At 30.1% G+C, this 23,386-nt stretch overlaps 4 protein-coding genes across 4 annotated transcripts; 2 read left to right on the forward strand and 2 right to left on the reverse strand.

Annotated features, from left to right (window-relative positions):
• Positions 1-11,155: 11,155 nt before the first annotated feature.
• LOC106449187 (uncharacterized protein At2g34160-like) lies at positions 11,156-12,188 on the reverse strand. The gene is made up of 5 exons (XM_048746077.1): positions 11,973-12,188; positions 11,845-11,893; positions 11,699-11,761; positions 11,533-11,597; positions 11,156-11,457 (listed from the first exon to the last, which is right to left on the reverse strand). The coding sequence occupies exons 1-5, from the start codon at positions 12,138-12,140 to the stop codon at positions 11,317-11,319; spliced, it is 486 nt and encodes a 161-aa protein (XP_048602034.1). The 5' UTR covers positions 12,141-12,188; the 3' UTR covers positions 11,156-11,316.
• A 1,882-nt stretch (positions 12,189-14,070) lies between these two features.
• LOC106447899 (glycine-rich cell wall structural protein 1) lies at positions 14,071-14,571 on the reverse strand. Its single transcript, XM_013889849.2, has one exon. The coding sequence runs from the start codon at positions 14,569-14,571 to the stop codon at positions 14,071-14,073; it is 501 nt and encodes a 166-aa protein (XP_013745303.2).
• A 672-nt stretch (positions 14,572-15,243) lies between these two features.
• Positions 15,244-17,287, forward strand: LOC106349399 (F-box/kelch-repeat protein At3g04660-like). Its single transcript, XM_013789357.3, has one exon. The coding sequence runs from the start codon at positions 16,028-16,030 to the stop codon at positions 17,198-17,200; it is 1,173 nt and encodes a 390-aa protein (XP_013644811.2). The 5' UTR covers positions 15,244-16,027; the 3' UTR covers positions 17,201-17,287.
• A 4,245-nt stretch (positions 17,288-21,532) lies between these two features.
• Positions 21,533-23,101, forward strand: LOC106449186 (F-box/kelch-repeat protein At3g04660-like). The gene is given in 3 exon segments (XM_048746079.1): positions 21,533-22,586; positions 22,588-22,608; positions 22,610-23,101. Coding segments are annotated over 3 exon segments (1,149 nt in total). The 5' UTR covers positions 21,533-21,896; the 3' UTR covers positions 23,048-23,101.
• Positions 23,102-23,386: the final 285 nt, after the last annotated feature.

Below are 23,386 nucleotides of genomic sequence, written 5' to 3' on the forward strand. Positions count from 1 at the left end.
ATGTTCAAAGAGGTTTGGAGCCTGTGTCGTCTCCGTTTATCAAGAAAATAATAATTTTTATAGTGGTTACTCATCGATTTAGGAGTATTATGAAGTTTTACTAATTAATTGATAAAAAAAAATGAACGATGCTCATTTACCATGAAAAGTAGTTTAGCATACATTAATACAAATTTACATATGGTAGAAATTTTAAAACAACACTAAAGATTATAGGCTTCAGTATATAAGTATTTACCAAAAACTCAATATTTATGTAAGGGGTTAGCCCATAGATTTTGAGAACATTTCCAAAATATAACAATATTGTTTAATGCCTAGTTTCATCCTGCACTAATATATGATGATGTTCAAAGAGGTTTGGAGCCTTTGTCGTCTCTGTTTATCTAGAAAATCATAATTTTATAGTGGTTATTCCATCAATTTAAAGAGTATTATGAAGGTTTACTAAATTAATTGATTAAAACAATTGAACGATGCTTATTTACTATGAAAAAGAGTTTAGCATACATTAATACAAATGTACAATATGGTAGAAATTTTAAAACAACACTAAAGATTATAGGCTTTAGTATATAAATTATTTACCAAAAACTTAACATATTTGTAGGGAGCCCATAGATTTTGAGAAATTTTAAAAATATGACAATATTGTTTAATGCCTAGTTGCATCCTTCACTAACATATGATGATGTTCAAAGAGGTTTGGAGCCTTTGTCATCTCCGTTTATCAAGAAAATAATAATTTTAAAGTGGTTACTCCATCGATTTAGGGAGTATTATGAAGTTTTACTAAATTAGTTGATAAAAAAAATTGAACAATGCTCATTTACCATGAAAAAGAGTTTAGCATACATTAATACAAATGTAGAATATGGTAGAAATTTTAAAACAATCCTAAAGATTTTAGGCTTCAGTATATAAAGTACTTACCAAAAACTCAATATTTATGTAAGGGTTAGCCCATAGATTTTGAGAAAATTTCAAAAAATATGACAATATTGTTTTAATTCCTAGTTGCATCCTGCACTAACATATGATGATGTTCAAAGAGGTTTGGAGCCTTTGTCGTCTCCGTTTATCAAGAAAATAATAATTTTATAGTGGTTACTCCATCGATTTAGGGAGTATTCTGAAGTTTTACTAAATTAATTGATAAAAAAAATTGAACGATGCTCATTTCCCATGAAAAGGAGTTTAGCATACATTAATACAAATTTACAATATGGTAGAAATTTTAAAACAACACTAAAGATTATAGGCTTCATTATATAAATTATTTACCAAAAACTCAATATATTTGTAGGGGTCATTAGCCCATAGATTTTGAGAAAATTTCAAAAAATATGACAATACTGTTTTATTGCCAAGTTTCATCATGCACTAACATATGATGATGTTCAAAGAGGTTTGGAGCCTTTGTCGTCTCCGTTTATCAAGAAAATCATAATTTTATAGTGGTTATTTCATCGATTTAGGGAGTATTATGAAGTTTTACTAAATTAATTGATAAAAAAAATTGAACGATGCTCATTTACCATGAAAAGGAGTTTAGCATACATTAATACAAATTTACAATATGGTATAAATTTTAAAACAACTCTAAAGATTATAGGCTTCAGTATATAAAGTATTTACCAAAAACTCAATATTTATGTAAGGGGTTAGCCCATAGATTTTGAGAAAATTTCAAAAAAAAAGACAATATTGTTTTAATGCCTATTTGCATCCTGCACTAACATATGATGATGTTCAAAGAGGTTTGGAGCCTTTGTCGTCTTCGTTTATCAAGAAAATAATAATTTTATAGTGGTTATTCCATCGTTTTAGGGAGTATTATGAAGTTTTATTAAATTATTTGATAAAAACAATTGAACGATGCTTATTTACCATGAAAAAGAGTATAGCATACATTAATACAAATGTAGAATATGATAGAAATTTTAAAACAACACTAAAGATTATAGGCTTCAGTATATAACGTATTTACCAAAAACTCAATATTTATGTAAGGGATTAGCCCATAGATTTTGAGAAAATTTCCAAAAATATGACAATATTGTTTTAATGCCTAGTTGCATCCTGCACTAACATATGATGATGTTCAAAGAGGTTTGGAGTCTTTGTCGTCTCCGTTTATCAAGAAAATAATAATTATAAAGTTTTCTTTGCTGTCAAAAAAAAAAAAAATAGTGGTTATTCCATCGATTTAGGGATATTATGAAGTTTTACTAAATTAATTTTATAAAAACAATTGAACGATGCTCATTTACCATGAAAAAGAGTTTAGCATACATTAATACAAATGTACAATATGGTAGAAATTTTAAAAGAACACTAAAGATTATACGCTTCAGTATATAAAGTATTTACTAAAAACTCAATATTTTGTAGGGGTTAGCCTATAGATTTTGAGAAAATTTCAAAAAACATGACAATATTGTTTTAATGCCTAGTTGCATCGTTCACTAACATATGATGATGTTCAAAGAGGTTTTGGAGCCTTTGCCGTCTCCGTTTATCAAGAAAATAATAATTTTATAGTGGTTACTCCATCGATTATAGAGTATTATGAAGTTTATTAAATTAATTGATAAAAAAAATTGAACGATGCTCATTTACCATGAAAAGAAGTTTAGCATACATTAATACAAATTTACAATATGGTAGAAATTTTAAAACAACACTAAAGATTATAGGCTTCAGTATATAAAGTATTTACCAAAAACTTAATATATTTGTAGGGAGCCCATAGATTTTGAGAAAATTTCAAAAAATATGACAATAATGTTTTAATGCCTAGTTGCATCCTTCACTAACATATAATGATGTTCAAAGAGGTTTGGAGCCTTTGTCGTCTCTGTTTATCAAGAAAATAATAATTTTATAGTGGTTATTCCATCGATTTAGGGAGTATTATGAAGTTTTACAAATTAATTGATAAAAAAAATTGAACTATGCTCATTTACCATGAAACTGAGTTTAGCATACATTAATACAAATTTACAATATGGTAGAAATTTTAAAACAACAATAAAGATTATAGGCTTCAGTATATAATGTATTTACCAAAAACTCAATATTTTTGTAGGGGTTAGCCTATAGATTTTAAGAAAATTTCAAAAAATATGAAAATATTGTTTTAATTCCTAGTTGCATCCTGCACTAACATATGATGATGTTCAAAGAGGTTTGGAGCCTTTGTCGTCTCCGTTTATCAAGAAAATAATAATTTTATAGTAGTTACTCCATCGATTTAGGGAGTATTATGAAGTTTTACTAAATTAATTGATAAAAAAAAATTGAACGATGCTCATTTACCATGAAAAGGAGTTTAGCATACATTAATACAAATTTACAATATGGTAGAAATTTTAAAACAACACTAAAGATTATAGGCTTCGTATATAAAGTATTTACCAAAAACTCAATATTTATGTAAGGGGTTAGCCCATAGATTTTGAGAAAATTTCAAAAAATATGACAATATTGTTTTAATGCCTAGTTGCATCCTGCACTAACATATGATGATGTTCAAAGAGGTTGGGAGCCTGTGTCGTCTCCGGTTATCAAGAAAATCATAATTTTATAGTGGTTATTTCATCAATTTAGGGAGTATTATGAAGGTTTACTAAATTAATTGATTAAAACAATTGAACGATGCTTATTTACCTTGAAAAAGAGTTTAGCATACATTAATACAAATGTACAATATGGTAGAAATTTTAAAACAACACTAAAGATTATAGGCTTCAGTATATAAAGTATTTACCAAAAACTTAATATATTTGTAGGGAGCCCATAGATTTTGAGAAAATTTCAAAAATATGAAAATATTGTTTTAATGCTTAGTTACATCATTCACTAACATATGATGATGTTCAAAGAGGTTTGGAGCCTTTGTTGTCTCCGTTATCAAGAAAATAATAATTTTATAGTGGTTATTCCATCGATTTAGGGAGAATTATAAAGTTTTCAAATTAATTGATAAAAAAAAATTGAACGATGCTCATTTACAATGAAAAAGAGTTTAGCATACATTAATACAAATGTAGAATATGGTAGAAATTTTAAAACAACACTAAAGATTATAGGCTTCAGTATATAAAGTATTTACCAAAAACTCAATATTTTTGTAGGGGTTAGCCCATAGATTTTAAGAAAATTTCAAAAATTATGAAAATATTGTTTTAATTCCTAGTTGCATCCTGCACTAACATATGATGATGTTCGAAGAGGTTTGAAGCCTTTGTCGTCTCCGTTTATCAAGAAAATAATAATTTTATAGTGGTTACTCCATCGATTTAGGGAGTATTATGAAGTTTTACTAAATTAATTGATAAAAATAATTGAACGATGCTCATTTACCGTGAAAAGGAGTTTAGCATACATTAATACAAATTACAATATGGTAGAAATTTTAAAACAACACTAAAGATTATAGGCTTCAGTATATAAAGTATTTACCAAAAACTAATATATTTGTAGGGAGCCCAAAGATTTTGAGAAAATTTCAAAAAATATGACAATATTGTTTTAATGCCTAGTTGTATCTTTCACTAACATATGATGATATTCAAAGAGGTTTGGAGCCTTTGTCATCTCCGTTTATCAAGAAAATAATAATTTTATTGTGGTTATTCCATCGATTTAGGGAGTATTATGAAGTTTTACAAATTAATTGATAAAAAAATTGAACTATGCTCATTTACCATGAAACTGAGTTTAGCATACATTAATACAAATTTACAATATGGTAGAAATTTTAAAACAACACTAAAGATTATAGGCTTCAGTATATAAAGTATTTACCAAAAACTCAAAATTTTTGTAGGGATTAGCCCATAGATTTTAAGAAAATTTCAAAAAATATGAAAATATTGTTGTAATTCCTAGTTGCATCCTGCACTAACATATGATGATGTTCAAAGAGGTTTAGAGCCTTTGTCGTCTCCGTTTATCAAGAAAATAATAATTTTATAGTAGTTACTCCATCGATTTAGGGAGTAGTATGAAATTTTACAAAATTAATTGATTAAAAAAATTGAACGATGCTCATTTACCATGAAATAGAGTTTAGCATACATTAATACAAATTTACAATATGGTAGAAATTTTAAAACAACACTAAAGATTATAGGCTTCAGTATATAAAGTATTTACCAAAAACTCAATATTTATGTAAGGGTTAACCCATAGATTTTGAGAAAAAATTCAAAAAATATGACAATATTGTTTTAATGCCTAGTTGCATCCTGCACTAACATATGATGATGTTCAAAGAGGTTTGGAGCCTGTGTCGTCTCCGTTTATCAAGAAAATAATAATTTTATAGTGGTTACTCCATCAATTTAGGGAGTATTAGGAAGTTTTACTAAATTAATTGATAAAAAAAATTGAACGATGCTCATTTACCATGAAAATGAGTTTTGCATACATTAATACAAATTTACAATATGGTAGAAATTTTAAAACAACACTAAAGATTATAGGTTTCAGTATATAAAGTATTTACCAAAAACTCAATATATTTGTAGGGGTGTTAGCCCATAGATTTTGAGAAAATTTCAAAAATATGACAATATTGATTTAATGCATAGTTGCATCCTGCACTAACATATGATGATGTTCAAAGAGGTTTGGACCCTTTGTCGTCTCTGTTTATAAAGAAAATAATAATTTTATAGTGGTTATTCCATAGATTTAGGGAGTATTATGAAGTTTTACTAAATTAGTTGATTAAAACAATTAAACGATGCTCATTTACCATGAAAAAGAGTTTAGCATACATTAATACAAATGTACAATATGGTAGAAATTTTAAAAGAACACTAAAGATTATACGCTTCAGTATATAAAGTATTTACTAAAAACTCAATATATTTGTAGGGGTTAGCCTATAGATTTTGAGAAAATTTCAAAAAACATGACAATATTGTTTTAATGCCTAGTTGCATCGTTCACTAACATATGATGATGTTCAAAGAGGTTTGGAGCCTTTGCCGTCTCCGTTTATCAAGAAAATAATAATTTTATAGTGGTTACTCCATCGATTTATAGAGTATTATGAAGTTTTATTAAATTAATTGATAAAAAAAATTGAACGATGCTCATTTACCATGAAAAGAAGTTTAGCATACATTAATACAAATTTACAATATGGTAGAAATTTTAAAACAACACTAAAGATTATAGGCTTCAGTATATAAAGTATTTACCAAAAACTTAATATATTTGTAGGGAGCCCATAGATTTTGAGAAAATTTCAAAAAATATGACAATAATGTTTTAATGCCTAGTTGCATCCTTCACTAACATATAATGATGTTCAAAGAGGTTTGGAGCCTTTGTCATCTCTGTTTATCAAGAAAATAATAATTTTATAGTGGTTATTCCATCGATTTAGGGAGTATTATGAAGTTTTACAAATTAATTGATAAAAAAAAATTGAACTATGCTCATTTACCATGAAACTGAGTTTAGCATACATTAATACAAATTTACAATATGGTAGAAATTTTAAAACAACAATAAAGATTATAGGCTTCAGTATATAAAGTATTTACCAAAAACTCAATATTTTTGTAGGGGTTAGCCTATAGATTTTAAGAAAATTTCAAAAAATATGAAAATATTGTTTTAATTCCTAGTTGCATCCTGCACTAACATATGATGATGTTCAAAGAGGTTTGGAGCCTTTGTCGTCTCCGTTTATCAAGAAAATAATAATTTTATAGTAGTTACTCCATCGATTTAGGGAGTATTATGAAGTTTTACTAAATTAATTGATAAAAAAAATTGAACGATGCTCATTTACCATGAAAAGGAGTTTAGCATACATTAATACAAATTTACAATATGGTAGAAATTTTAAAACAACACTAAAGATTATAGGCTTCGGTATATAAAGTATTTACCAAAAACTCAATATTTATGTAAGGGGTTAGCCCATAGATTTTGAGAAAATTTCAAAAAATATGACAATATTGTTTTAATGCCTAGTTGCATCCTGCACTAACATATGATGATGTTCAAAGAGGTTGGGAGCCTGTGTCGTCTCCGGTTATCAAGAAAATCATAATTTTATAGTGGTTATTTCATCAATTTAGGGAGTATTATGAAGGTTTACTAAATTAATTGATTAAAACAATTGAACGATGCTTATTTACCTTGAAAAAGAGTTTAGCATACATTAATACAAATGTACAATATGGTAGAAATTTTAAAACAACACTAAAGATTATAGGCTTCAGTATATAAAGTATTTACCAAAAACTTAATATATTGTAGGGAGCCCATAGATTTTGAGAAAATTTCAAAAAATATGAAAATATTGTTTTAATGCTTAGTTACATCATTCACTAACATATGATGATGTTCAAAGAGGTTTGGAGCCTTTGTTGTCTCCGTTATCAAGAAAATAATAATTTTATAGTGGTTATTCCATCGATTTAGGGAGAATTATAAAGTTTTCAAATTAATTGATAAAAAAAAATTGAACGATGCTCATTTACAATGAAAAAGAGTTTAGCATACATTAATACAAATGTAGAATATGGTAGAAATTTTAAAACAACACTAAAGATTATAGGCTTCAGTATATAAAGTATTTACCAAAAACTCAATATTTTTGTAGGGGTTAGCCCATAGATTTTAAGAAAATTTCAAAAAATATGAAAATATTGTTTTAATTCCTAGTTGCATCCTGCACTAACATATGATGATGTTCGAAGAGGTTTGAAGCCTTTGTCGTCTCCGTTTATCAAGAAAATAATAATTTTATAGTGGTTACTCCATCGATTTAGGGAGTATTATGAAGTTTTACTAAATTAATTGATAAAAATAATTGAACGATGCTCATTTACCGTGAAAAGGAGTTTAGCATACATTAATACAAATTTACAATATGGTAGAAATTTTAAAACAACACTAAAGATTATAGGCTTCAGTATATAAAGTATTTACCAAAAACTTAATATATTTGTAGGGAGCCCAAAGATTTTGAGAAAATTTCAAAAAATATGACAATATTGTTTTAATGCCTAGTTGTATCTTTCACTAACATATGATGATATTCAAAGAGGTTTGGAGCCTTTGTCGTCTCCGTTTATCAAGAAAATAATAATTTTATGGTGGTTATTCCATCGATTTAGGGAGTATTATGAAGTTTTACAAATTAATTGATAAAAAAATTGAACTATGCTCATTTACCATGAAACTGAGTTTAGCATACATTAATACAAATTTACAATATGGTAGAAATTTTAAAACAACACTAAAGATTATAGGCTTCAGTATATAAAGTATTTACCAAAAACTCAAAATTTTTGTAGGGATTAGCCCATAGATTTTAAGAAAATTTCAAAAAATATGAAAATATTGTTGTAATTCCTAGTTGCATCCTGCACTAACATATGATGATGTTCAAAGAGGTTTGGAGCCTTTGTCGTCTCCGTTTATCAAGAAAATAATAATTTTATAGTAGTTACTCCATCGATTTAGGGAGTAGTATGAAATTTTACAAAATTAATTGATTAAAAAAATTGAACGATGCTCATTTACCATGAAATAGAGTTTAGCATACATTAATACAAATTTACAATATGGTAGAAATTTTAAAACAACACTAAAGATTATAGGCTTCAGTATATAAAGTATTTACCAAAAACTCAATATTTATGTAAGGGTTAACCCATAGATTTTGAGAAAAAATTCAAAAAATATGACAATATTGTTTTAATGCCTAGTTGCATCCTGCACTAACATATGATGATGTTCAAAGAGGTTTGGAGCCTGTGTCGTCTCCGTTTATCAAGAAAATAATAATTTTATAGTGGTTACTCCATCGATTTAGGGAGTATTAGGAAGTTTTACTAAATTAATTGATAAAAAAAATTGAACGATGCTCATTTACCATGAAAATGAGTTTTGCATACATTAATACAAATTTACAATATGGTAGAAATTTTAAAACAACACTAAAGATTATAGGTTTCAGTATATAAAGTATTTACCAAAAACTCAATATATTTGTAGGGGTGTTAGCCCATAGATTTTGAGAAAATTTCAAAAAATATGACAATATTGATTTAATGCATAGTTGCATCCTGCACTAACATATGATGATGTTCAAAGAGGTTTGGACCCTTTGTCGTCTCTGTTTATAAAGAAAATAATAATTTTATAGTGGTTATTCCATAGATTTAGGGAGTATTATGAAGTTTTACTAAATTAGTTGATTAAAACAATTAAACGATGCTCATTTACCATGAAAAAGAGTTTAGCATACATTAATACAAATGTACAATATGGTAAAAAATTTAAAACAACAGTAAAGATTATAGGCTTCAGTATATAAAGTATTTACCAAAAACTCAATATTTTTATAGGGGTTAGCCCATAGATTTTGAGAAAATTTCAAAAAATATGACAATATTGTTTTAATGCTTAGTTGCATCCTGCACTAACATATGATGATGTTCAAAGAAGTTTGGAGTCTTTGTCCTCTCCGTTTATCAAGAAAATATTAAATTTATAGTGGTTATTCCATCGATTTAGGGAGTATTATGAAGTTTTACTAAATTAATTGATAAAAAAAATTGAACGATGCTCATTTACCATGAAAAGGAGTTTAGCATACATTAATACAAATTTACAATAAAGTAGAAATTTTAAAACAACACGAAAGATTATAGGCTTCAGTATATAAAGTATTTACCAAAAACTCAATATTTTCGTAGGGGTAAGCCCATAGATTTTGAGAAAATTTCAAAAAATATGACAATATTGTTTTAATGCCTAGTTGCATCCTGCACTAACATATGATGATGTTCGAAGAGGTTTGGACCCTTTGTCGTCTCAGTTTATAAAGAAAATCATAATTTTATAGTGGTTATTCCATAGATTTAGAGAGTATTATGAAGTTTTACTAAATTAGTTGATAAAAAAAATTGAACAATGCTCATTTACCATGAAAAAGAGTTTAGCATACATTAATACAAATGTAAAATATGGTAGAAATTTTTAAACAACACTAAAGATTATAGGTTTCAGTATATAAAGTATTTACCAAAAACTCAATATATTTGTAGGGGTTAGCCCATAGATTTTGAGAAAATTTCAAAAAATATGACAATATTGTTTTAATGCCTAGTTGTATCATGCACTAACATATGATGATGTTCAAAGAGGTTTGGAGTCTTTGTCGTCTCCGTTTATCAAGAAAATAATAATTATATAGTGGTTATTCCATCGATTTAGGGATATTATGAAGTTTTACTATATTAATTTTATAAAAACAATTGAACGATGCTCATTTACCATGAAAAAGAGTTTAGCATACATTAATACAAATGTACAATATGGTAGAAATTTTAAAAGAACACTAAAGATTATACGCTTCAGTATATAAAGTATTTACTAAAAACTCAATATATTTGTAGGGGTTAGCCTATAGATTTTGAGAAAATTTCAAAAAACATGACAATATTGTTTTAATGCCTAGTTGCATCGTTCACTAACATATGATGATGTTCAAAGAGGTTTGGAGCCTTTGCCGTCTCCGTTTATCAAGAAAATAATAATTTTATAGTGGTTACTCCATCGATTTATAGAGTATTATGAAGTTTTATTAAATTAATTGATAAAAAAAATTGAACGATGCTCATTTACCATGAAAAGAAGTTTAGCATACATTAATACAAATTTACAATATGGTAGAAATTTTAAAACAACACTAAAGATTATAGGCTTCAGTATATAAAGTATTTACCAAAAACTCAAGATATTTGTAGGGGTTAGCCCATAGATTTTGAAAAAAAATCAAAAAATATGACAATATTGTTTTAATGCCTAGTTTCATCATGCACTAACATGTGATGATGTTCAAAGAGGTTTGGAGCCTTTTTCGTCTCCGTTTATCAAGAAAATCATAATTTTATAGTGGTTAATTCATCGATTTAGGGAGTATTATGAAGTTTTACTAAATTAATTGATAAAAACAATTAAACGATGCTTATTTACCATGAAAAAGAGTTTATCATACATTAATACAAATGTAGAACATGGTAGAAATCTTAAAACAACACTAAAGTTTATAGGCTTCAGTATATAAAGTATTTACCAAAAACTCAATATATTTGTAGATATATTGTTTTTATCTGTATGACTGCTTGTCACGAAACACAGTTAAACCGTCAATGTACTTATTATTTACATATCTAGAGTATTATGTTCGATATGTCACAAGTGAAACAAAAACAACAAAACATTAAAAAGATGGAACGATCTTTCTTGTGTTTCTGAGCCAGATCAGTCTTATGCCTCGGTGGCTGCAGCTTCTTGTACTTCAACAGCCGCCTCCGTCTCTGCTTTGGCTACCTCCTCAGGAGTCTTGCCGTTGGTCACAGGCGGCACCAAAGAGTCAAACTTGGCTGACTTTCCCAACACAATCTCAATCTGCGTAACACATAAATACAAAGAGATGTAAAATAAGAATCATGACGTTAGATGGTAAAGAAAGAAAAGACTTGCCTTTGCCTTCTGAACCATCTTTCCTTTAGTCTCGTCTTTCATTCCCACTGTCGATGTCAACACTTCTGAACAAACATGAAAACACATTCTTGAATCAGACGAAAGTTTTTTTTTTATCATGAAAGAGAGAGAGAGAGAGAGAGAGAGAGAGAGACTTTAAACTTACTCTTCTCTGTAGCCAATCCATTGTTCTTCAAGATCTCAGAGATTGTTACCACGGTAGTTATTGCTATTTACAAAAACAAACAGTTAAAAGTAAATACACACACCATCAACAAGCTTTTAAAGAAGATTAAGGATGTAATTAATTACCCATTCCAAGCGCAGAGAGCTCGACCTCGTTGTGTTGCTGAATGTACCTCTGCATCAGCCGAATAAAGAATCAAAAACACAATTGTTCTCTTTGGAATACTAACAAACACGAATCAACAAAAAACAACCTTGGCGAGATTAACGTAGAAGAACAAAGGTTTCTTCGTGTTGGAGACTTGGATCCTGTTCTTCTTGTGAGTCTCAACGGAAGCCTTCTTCGCCGTCGCAGCGAGGACGATGTTTATCTCCGGTGATGTGATCGGTGCAAAAGCCGGTGTTGCTACTTCCATCGCCATCTTCTTCTTTCACTTCTCTTCTCTTTCTAGCGGGAAATTAGAAAACCGTTATGAGGCCTTAACGGCATTTATATAGCACCCGATGCGCTCATCGTGAAGCCAACCACAATGTGACACGTGTTCGTCTTCGAGTGGTTTGTTGACCGAGTAAGAGCGAAAGACGGATTGGTTCGTCTCCCTTCGAAACTTTAAATGACGAGATTACCCTCGATCATTGTTGAGGTATTTACCTGTTGGGCCTTTTACATTACAAAACTTAGCGTGGGCCTGAAATATGCCAATATAAGTGGGTTTGCGTTATATTTTATAGAAATTATTACAAGATCTCCGATCTAAATTTGACTTTACAAATTGGAATCAAATCATATTATTGAGTGTTCACGGTTTTGTTATTCACTCACATTAATTCGTGTCTGAACATCCATAGTGTGTTTGTATATTACAGTACACATGTCAATCTCTCGTTGGTGGTTAACTTTTTCGAAGGCTATTTGTTGGACAATCCGACCAATTTTGTCTATTGTTTTATGAATTATCTGTAAGAATTTTGCTGCGAAAGGATAAAAGGTTTCTTTTGAGTTGTGACGTGGGTCCTACGTCTTTTAAAATTTTAAACAGAGTAACGAGGGAAAAAAAGTATGATGTGACAAGGTAGCTTATGTTCCAAGTATCTTTCTAGCTTCCTTTGACTCGGCCAAAACTCATCCTTTCTTGGAGAAAAAGCTTCAGCGTCGCAGTCAGCTCTTTGTCTCGTGAAGAGAGACAGCCATTAACCGGACGACACAGCGCAGGAGCAGTTCAGAACAAAAATGATCCCAAGAAACAAGAACACTGATTAATGCTGTCCACGAAAGCCCTTGTTCGAGATCTAGCAATGGTAAAACTGGATTAAAACCAGTAAACGAGTCCTTGGAAGAAGCTTGTGAGTGAGGCTTGATGATTGATGCTTTCTTGCGTTCACTCTCAAACTAACTTTGATAGATGTCACCGGAGAGACTTTAAAATTTAGAAACAAAGACTCTTTGTTTGTTTTTTTTTTTGGGTTATTTCCGGTATATCCTTGGTTCACAATGTAATCGTCTTTCTCAGTTTTAGTAGTAACGTAAAACTTTTTATGTTGGTTGTTGAAGAACTCCTTATGTTGAAATTTGTATATAACGAGTGTTGTTGTATTAATCAACCCAAAGTATTTACGGATTGAAAGAGGTTGAGAAAAATCTTAGTTAAGATCTTATTATGCCTTTTCTTAAAGGGCAATTGTAAATAATAGCACCTTTTGAAGTTTATGTCTCAAAAATAGCACTAGAAGGAGAAAGTCACAAAAATGACATTCATTAAAGGGTAAAATATCTATAATACCCTTGGTTTAAAATTAAATAAACAAACTAAAATAAATAAAAATAAAAATAAAATAAAAATAAAAATAAAAAAAAATAAAATTTTTTTTTATAGTTTCAGATTATATGTTTTCAGATTCGAAATTTTTATAATTTTTAAAAAAAAAAAAAAATTTCAAATTTTTTTTTATTTTTTTCAGATTTTATTTTTATAATTTAAAAATACTTTTTGAAACTGTTTTTAAAATTTTTATTTTTTATTTTATTATTTATTATTTATAAAATTTTAAACCCTAATTCCAAAACCCCACCCCTTAACTCTAAACCCTAAAGTTTGGATTAATTAACCCTAGGGGTATAAGTGTACATTACCTTTTTAATGAAACCTATTTTTGTGACTTTGAGCCTTGAGTGCTACTTTGGGAACAAAAACTTGGTTTAGTGCTATTCTAGTCTTTTTCTCTTTCTTAAATCAATGATTTTAAAACAACTAGCTCCGAACAAAATTCTAATAAACCCAAAGAGCAAACCAGTAGAAATAAATACCAGCATCAAACATTTAACCTAAACCGGTAATATCAAACAAAGAAACCCTAAAAACCCAAAACTAAACCGAGTAAAGTCGATAAACCAAGTAGAACGCTAACACTTTTCCGGTCGCCGCTTGAACGGTTACCACCATGGTGATGAAATCCACCACCTACTCCAAAACCTGGATACACTCCTCGTCCTCCTCCACCAGAGCTGCGTCCACCACCTACTCCAAAACCTGGATACACTCCTCGTCCTCCTCCACCAGAGCTGCGTCCACCTCCACGTCCACCTCCGCCACGTCCACCTCCGCCACCTCCGCCACCTCCGCCGTGTCCACCTCCGCCACCTCCTTTCTTAACAACGACAGCTAGTTCCGCTGCTTTGTCAGCAAAAGCGTTACCGTCATGTTTCGACTCAACTGACTGGACCGGAAGATTGACATGGCTTGGATCAGCGGTGGCTAAACGTGTAGTAGATCGTGAGGTGGCTTGAAAAAAGTAGTGCTGGAGATGGAGAAAAAATAGAAAGTATAGAAGCAAAGAAGCTTTCATAGAACTCATAATTGCCTTCGCTCTTCTTCTGGTCTCAGAGTTCCTTCTTAATTTATACCCCAATTGTTTTGAATATATAAGGGAAATGGGAGGAAATTTTCCATTTATTAGAATATTTGGTAGGGTATTTCCCTTTTTAGATATAAGAAAATTTAGTAGAAAAGGAAAACGGATTTTTTGAAAAGTATTTTAATCATTATATTTATTAAAAATTTTCTAAAACAAAAAATTTCCTCAATCGAAATTTCCTTTTAATTTTTGTCATTCTTCTATTTTAATTTGCAGAGTTCTTCAAAAACTCTGAACAAGAATTTGCAATAAGTTTACATGATATATTACGTCCTCTTGCTTGCAGTTATATGCTGGACACTTTCCTGGTTTAACACCAGTGGAATTAAGGATCTGAAGAAGCTAATGCATATCAGCTATGTCCACTCTTACTTGATTAAGAAGCCAGAGATATTCAGCTTCCCATTTACATTCTTCGTTCGTGGGTCAACAATGACCGGTTTGAGATGCTACGTGAAACAGACAATAGAAACAAGCAACTTAATGCCAGTTCAAAAAAAAAAATGCAACTTAATTTGTCGGGTTATATGAAAGTTTTCTGCAATAAAACAAAGAAATAACAATTTTTTTTTCAGTTGTATACTCTTTTATACAATTGTCATTACTCATAAGAGCATTATTATCGCTCAAAACCTATCCGATTTTCTTAAATCATTTTCTCAAAAAAACAACAACCAATAAAATATTAAACCATTGGCAAATGAGGAAAGTTTCTTATAGGAGAGATACCATTTCTCATTTCTTTATATTTTTACATTTTCAATTATTTAATCTCTAGAAACTTTATTATATACTGACACTAAAATGGTTTAAGGGTATTTTCATTCAAATAATATAGAAAGAGTATTTTTTGTTACATTTCAAAATATTATGTTTATAATTTACAAATCTATAAAATATTAACACATCAAGGATTTGGTGTTGTAGACACATAAATAGTGGTAGCATAGTAGTAAAAAAAGAATTTAGGATAAAATACATATTCGTTGATTCTAGATTTCATTTCTGTTTAAAACTAAATTCCATTTGATTAGTCATACAAAATTAAACTTTAGTTACCTAATAAAGAAAAGCATATTCAAATTTCTAGTCGATTTGGACCTTTAGAGAAATAGTTGGGTCTCGGTCATACCTTTTAACTTTGTTTGACTCATTTAAAAAAACAAGTTTGAATTACTAGTCGGTTTCGACTTTTAGAGAATTACTTGGGTTTCGGCCCATACTATTTCGAAACTTTGCTTGTCTCATTTAGAAAAACAAGTTAGAATTCTTAGTCGGCTGGATCTTGGCCCAGACATCTACAAGTATATAAAAAATTCATATCTAGGTTTAAGAAAAAAAGACATTAGATTTAAGAGTCAAAAGAATCAAACAGTGAGAGGCGGAGTTGAAAACAATGATGAAAAGGGTCAAGAGGTCTAAGAAACGAGACGAAAGGAATGTAAAGGATCCGTTTAAGAAGCTTCCTAATGACCTGAACGTAGAGATTCTCATGAAAATGCCGCCGAGATCCATAGCCAGGCTCCGTTTCGCTTCTAAACACTTGTCATCGATAATCCTTGACAAAGAGTTCACCAAGTTGTACATGACTCGATCTTCGACTCAGCCGCGTCATCTTATCTCAGTACACCGTGGCGGCAGCAACATGCAGATGCAGGGCTTTCACTCCTTGTCTCAAGACCATGCGTCGTTTTCGAACCATGACAAGGTTAGCTATAAACTAGATCCGAATCTACCGTATGAATTTACTCCACCTGTTCGCGGCTTGATCTGCGGTCGGAAGGGTACCAAGATGATTGTCGGAAACCCTAGCACGGGTCAGTTCGTATCGTTACCTAAAGTCAAAACAAGGAGGCAAGAAATATTATCTGTTTTTGGATATGATCCAGTTAATGATGTGTACAAAGTGTTGTGCATGACGGTGGTAACTAAACGTAGTAACATGTCTCGTGGTGGTGGTGATGTTGTGCCATGGGAGGATATTATGTCGGAGGAGCATCAGGTGATCACTGTAGGAGCTAAACAAAAATGGAGAATGGTCGAGTGTAAGCATCCACATCGTCATTATTCTGGACATCAAGGGATATGCAGGGATGGGGTTATGTATTATTTAGCGTCTTACAAACAAAAACGATCTCTAATGAGCTTTGATCTGAGTTCTGAAGACTTTAATGTTACTAAGCTACCTGAGGATCAGATGCTTCAACAGTATGGTTCTCTGACGAATCACACTGGAAAGATAACCATATCAAGTCATGCATATAACAGCAACCTTGACCTATGGGTTCTGGAAGATGCCAACAAAGAAGTATGGACAAAAGTTGCTGCTGTGATTCCTCCTGTCTCAGATTTACTTGGATGGTTGCATACGATCCTGTTCAGGTTCTGGGGTATACTTCGTACTGGGGAGATGATATTCGCACCGCTTTTATCCCGTAACCCTTTCTTTTTTATTTGTTACGATCCCAAGGACAAAAAGGTCAGAGAAATTGCGATTAATGGAATTGGAGATGACTCTGATACTATCCAAGTATTTTTCGATCATGTAGAGAGTTGTATGATTCTGTGAAAGGTATGTTAATCATTATTACTGTAATTGTGATAAAACAATGTATTCAGTCTTTTCGTCAATTACTTTGGATATGCTTGTGGATTATATATGTAATTGTATGAGTTACTTAAGTTTTTGTTTTGTGTGGAGCTAACAAACTTCGGTTTGGCTTTTTTTTTAGTTATTGTGTGTGATAAAGAGTTTTGTATTGGCTTCTTTATCATTTTGGTTGCCTTTTGAGTTTTGTTACTTGATGAAGAAGCAAAACACATTGATGTAGGTAAGCTTTGCAAAGCTGATTACAGTATCAGTTTCCATTGGAGAGATCATTAAGTTTTATCTAAGTTCCATATAGTAGTTCGTATATAGTTTAAAACTTTTCCTTATTATTGGAATTGAGATATCTTATTCAAACCATTTGATCATGTCGAGAGTCATGTTTCTGTGAAAGGGAGTTATTGCTAGTTCTTTTGGTGTTGCCTTCTTAACTTTCTCTCTTTTCCAAGTTTCATTTTAGTTCCGTCGGATAGTATCATTGGAACTGATTTAACAAATTTATTTACGTCTTTAATTTTCATCAATGGCTATGCTTATGGAATATTCAAATGCAAGTATGACTTGATTAGAATAAGCTTTGATTTTTGTAACAAGCTTCGGTTGTGGTTCCTCCTGTGACAGATATACTTGGTACTGGGGAGATGATATTCACACCGATCGCACCCCATAACCGTTCTTTGTTATTTGTTACGATCCCAAGGATAACAAAGTCAGAGACATTGTGATTAATGGAATTGGAGATGACTCTGATACTATCCAAGTCTTTTTCGATCATGTAAAGAGTTGTATAGTTCTGTGAAAGGTATGTGAATGATCCTTATTATTACTGTAATTGTGACATCTGATAAAACAATGTATTCAGTCTTTTCGTCAATTACTTTGTATATGCTTGTGGATTTTATATATATATATATATATACACACGCAAGTATGAAAGTTTTGGTTTTGTGTGGAGCTAACAAGCTTCGGTTTTCTTTTTTAATTTATATTTTGACAGATCTTCATATCATCATCAGTTGTTGTAATGAAAACTTACTCTAGCTTACAAGATCGTTTTTGATTAAAGTGAATTCAGTTTCCACTTGAGACTCACCTTCTTCAGGCCAGTTTAGCATCCAACTTTATTGTTAGCCGAGAAGATTTTAATTCCACACAGAAGCGACTTTTCTGTTAATTTGTTTTTTCTAAGAAGTTTACCTAGCAAATTCCCAAATATTAAACACCATATTGCAAAGAAATACTTGAATCAATACTATTAAAACAGAAGACCCTTTTTTGAGGTGCCTTCCTGTTTTGAAAATAATTACAATATACTGCCACTCACTTTATCTAAACATATGCTTTTAATTAAATTTAGTATTTTCCTAATTCTTTTTATTTATACCAATATTAATAAAGGAACACGTTAATTTGGCATAACTAAAAGCTATCCATGAGTTTAGCAATCTGTTACAAGAGATCACGGCAGATTTAGATTTCAATTTTCAAGGATGATTTCTAATATACTATAAAGGTGATGAGGCATATTTTTTTTTGACCGAGTATTTCTGAGTGTTTAACGAAGATGAAGATGACGTTTTGCTTGAGGTCGTGTTCTGGTAAATCAAAGGAGGTTTCAAGAAGGTTCGCATAGTTCCGCGATAAACTTCCTCCTCCATTACTCAAAGGTACTTTTACGGAGTTTTGCTTGAGGTTTCTATTCACAGGGTTCGAGATACTTTGATAATCAGTTCTTTGGTTTAACTGTGGGGGCTGATGGTGATTTTCGACATTCAATATTCAACAACTTGATCCAATCATAGAATATACGAATAATTTAGTAGACATAAATTGAAAACTAACGTTCATGAACTAAAAATTATTTCTTCCCATAAGATGTTCTGGATCGAACAAATATGTACTTTTACCATTATCTACCAAGCACGGGAAAGCATAATGAGACACTAAACCCAGAAAAATATTCCGATCATTTACCATATATTTTACTAAATAGTTATCTTACATCGTATTGTTATTTTTACATTATGATAGGATATTGCAAAACTTTATTCCTTTTTATAGACATAATAAAATATCAATAAATAATTTGAACAATATATGGATCTTTTTTTTTTGTAATCAAAACAAAATATGAATCTATAACTACCCAGTCCCTACTTAGACTCCAAATATAAACCATGTTAACAAATATTACAAAATAACTTATCTATAAAATTATTCCACGATTTGGTTTTATTTATTAAATATAATAATTAATTTAAACAACATATCGATCTATAATAAAAAGATAGCTACCCAATCCCTTTTTAGACTAAAAAAATATTAACCATGTTAACAAATATTCCAAAACTTAGCTATCTATAAAACCTTTTCTTTTTGAACAAAACTATCTATAAAACTATTCCAAGAATTTATTTTTTGAACAAAAATATCTATAATATCCTTTGTTTCATATATTTTTTTTATTCAGTTATGTTTAGTTTATGTTTAGTTTGTTCCAAATCTTCTATTTCCTATATATGCTGTGAAAACAAAAATTCGGTTTGTAAATCTAACCGAATACAGTAGAACCTCTATTCATTAATAATGTTGAGAATTTAAAATTTTATTAATTTATAGAAATATTAATTTACGGAAGGTTCTTTATTTAGATTTTTTTTTATTTTAAGGTATATTTATAAGATAAGAATAATATTTGATTTTAGTGTAAAGACATTAATTGTTATTTTTTAAAAATTTGACATTTATATTAATTTATTATATTATATTGTGTATATAATATATATTGTATAACTTTTTTTTGAACACATATTGTATATAACTTAAATGTGGTTTTAGATATAATATTACTAAATTTCACCAAAAAATATTAAGTGTTAAGAAAATATAAAGATAATTCCATTGTGAACATAAAATAAACAATATAATAATAAGTTCTTACTTATATAAAATATGTATACACATAAATTATTAATTTATATTTTTAAAGGGACTTTATATTTACATAGGATTTACTTAAAAATTATTATATTATTATTTTATCGATTTGTATCAAATTTTGAACCGACCCAAGTTGGGACCAGCAAAATTTATTAATTTATAGAGATTATTAATTTATCGAATATTAACTTATAGAGGTTATATTGTATATAGCAACTAATATATATCATAATCAGGGTTGCCAACTAATATATGATCCATTTGACCCTCGATCAAGCAAATTCTTAAAGTTGTTACTTTACAAAAAAAATATATATATATATATATATAATATCTTCATTTTCCTATATTCATTTTATACAATAAATATTAGTTTGTTCAAAAACTTCTATTTTCTATATACACTCGGATGATCGGATCACATAAAGGAAATATTACTCATTCTTATTTATCGAAAATTCTATAATAACAGATCGGTGGATAATAATGAAGATTAATATCAAATCCATTTCTAACGTTTTACAAATAATTTATTTAATTTTCTATAATATTCAAAATATATGAGAAGTCTTTTTAGCTTTTTAGAAATATTTTTAGATTTTTTTGGGGGTTTTACCGGGTCAACACGTGTTGAATCACAGGTTAATGACGAGTTTTTCGGTTTTTACCAAGTTTTATCGAGTTTTTAATTAACGGATTTGTTCATTAAATCTGAACCGGATTATATACGAGTAATCGGGTTTATCGATTTCACCGTAGATTACCGGGTTTATCGGTTCGACCGCGAGTTTGGGGTCAAAAATTAACACTTAACAAAGCTAAAAATTACACTTCTCATGATTATTTTTCATATATTTTAAAATATTGAATAAGAAATTAATGTCTAATCACAAAATATAGTTTTCTTCAAAATCCAAAAATTTAACACACAAAAAATTAAAATAAATAATGTACACAAGTTTAACAAGAATGGATATCCAGTTTATAAATTATTACATTATTATTTCCAACCAAAAAATAATCCCGCGCTTTAAAAGCGCGGGTCAAAATCTAGTTTATTATATTAAAACAGAAGTACAAAATAATAATTACCTATTTAAAATTAATTTTTTACATCTTATTTTTTTTTAATTTGATCACTTCATTTTTTATCTTTTCCAAATAATTCGACATCATTTACTATAAAAATACAAAACTACATATTTTAAGTATTTTATTACATTTTTACATTTTTTTATTTTTCTAAACTAGTTCATTAATTATATTTAGCATAATAATTCGACGTCAATTTCACACTTAATGAAATTGTTCTATTAATGACAAGATTTCAACTGGTTAACAAATTTTTTTTCGTGTACATAATCATTTAGATATATGCATTCAGATAGATACACGTTCGGATACATATCATATTGATTTTTTAGATTTGAAATTAAACTTCGTTCGCATATTTTAAATATCCAGAAGGGGTTCGAATCAGATTTTTCCGAGTCCGGTTAAATTCGTAAGAACCTAAAAATATCTAAATAACCGATATTTATATATTTAAAATGTCATTAAACAATTTGTAAAAAAAATAAATTAATCCAGCACAGGCGTGCGAATCACCTCTAGGCTCTAGTACAAATTAAAGGGGAAAATTGGAAATTTGGAATGGCCGTGAAGATATATATTAGGGTTTCGTTTTGTTTTGGTCAAAAGATAGAATCATCGAACCATGAAAAGAGCTAGGAGGAAGAAGACGATCGAGATCAATCAGCAATGTCTAACGAAGAAAGAAGATGAAAACGATCCGTTTTCGATTATTCCACTAGATCTGATCGTAGAGATTCTCCTGAAAGTTCCGACCAAATCTGTAGCCAGTCTTGTCTTCGTTTCAAAAAAATGGTTATCCCTAATACGCAGCAAAGATTTTATCAACCTGTACCTGGCTCGATCTTCACCACGGATTCTTTTAGCAGTCTTCGGCACTAACGTGGAAGAGCAGTTCTTACAAACCTGCTCTCAGGTTGATCCATCTTCTGATCGTCATAGGTTAAACATAACTCCACACAAGGACCATGTGGCTGCTTTTTCTCCACCAATCCGCGGCTTGTTCTGCCGTCTAATGGATTTGAAAGTGATAATTTCAAACCCTAGCACGGGCCAGTTCTTAACGTTACCTAGAGTCAAAACTACAAGAAGAGGTATAATATCCTTTTTTGGGTATGATCCAGTGAATGATGTATACAAAGTGTTATGCATGACGATACTACAAGGTCGTCAAAGACGTGGATCAAAAGTTGTGTCGGAGGAGCATCAAGTATACACTCTAGGAGCCCAACGAAAATGGAGAATGATTGAATGTAAGCATCCTCATCTTCCTCATCCTTGTGCTATTACTAAAGGGATATGCATAAATGGGATAATTGTATTATTATGCTTGGATAAAAAAACGAAGCATCCTTGATAAGCTTCGATCTGATATCTGAAGAGTTTAATGCCATTAAGTTACCTGAGGATATCCCATGTGTAGTGAACTACACTGGAAAGGTAGCTATAACGAGTTGGCCTACCCGTAACGGTGAAGTTCACTTATGGATTCTAGAAGATGCCAATAAACAAGAATGGTCAAAAGTTTCAATTGTTGTTCCTTCTTGGATAGATTTAATAGACATTCATCATGGATACAGATTCAGGGGTACACTTAGTACTGGCGAGCTTATATTTTCACCTTGGACCCTTCCCATTAACCCGTTATATTTCATCAGTTACAATCTCAAGGAAAACATTGCCAAGAAAGTTGTGGTTGAAGAACTTGAAGAACCCGATGCTTCTCGCGAAGTATATTTTGATCATGTAGAGAGTCCTATGTTCTGTCAAATGTAAGTGAATCCTTTTGATGTTGCCTTTCATTTTGATCATGTGTTGGACTTGGCTGTTTTACATTTGATTTTCTTATTTACTTTACATTTGAATAAAAACAATATTTTGTGCTTTTATTTGGAGCTTTCGTTTCTTAAAGAATGAGTTAATTGAATATTTGAAAATGAAACAGAATGTTACATGAAGATGTCCGACTTGTAAAAGAGTTTTGTAATTACAGTGGAATGATAGCTTTGACGAGTCAGTCCGATAACAACTAAGAATTTATAATCATTTTGGTGACCTTTAACCTTGCGTTGTTCCCATTTGTTCTAACATCTTTTTTTGGTCGAGCTGTTAAAA

The sequence above is a fragment of the Brassica napus genome, chromosome C1 (assembly GCF_020379485.1).
Source record: "Brassica napus cultivar Da-Ae chromosome C1, Da-Ae, whole genome shotgun sequence".
In the NCBI taxonomy this organism is placed as follows: Eukaryota; Viridiplantae; Streptophyta; class Magnoliopsida; order Brassicales; family Brassicaceae; genus Brassica; species Brassica napus.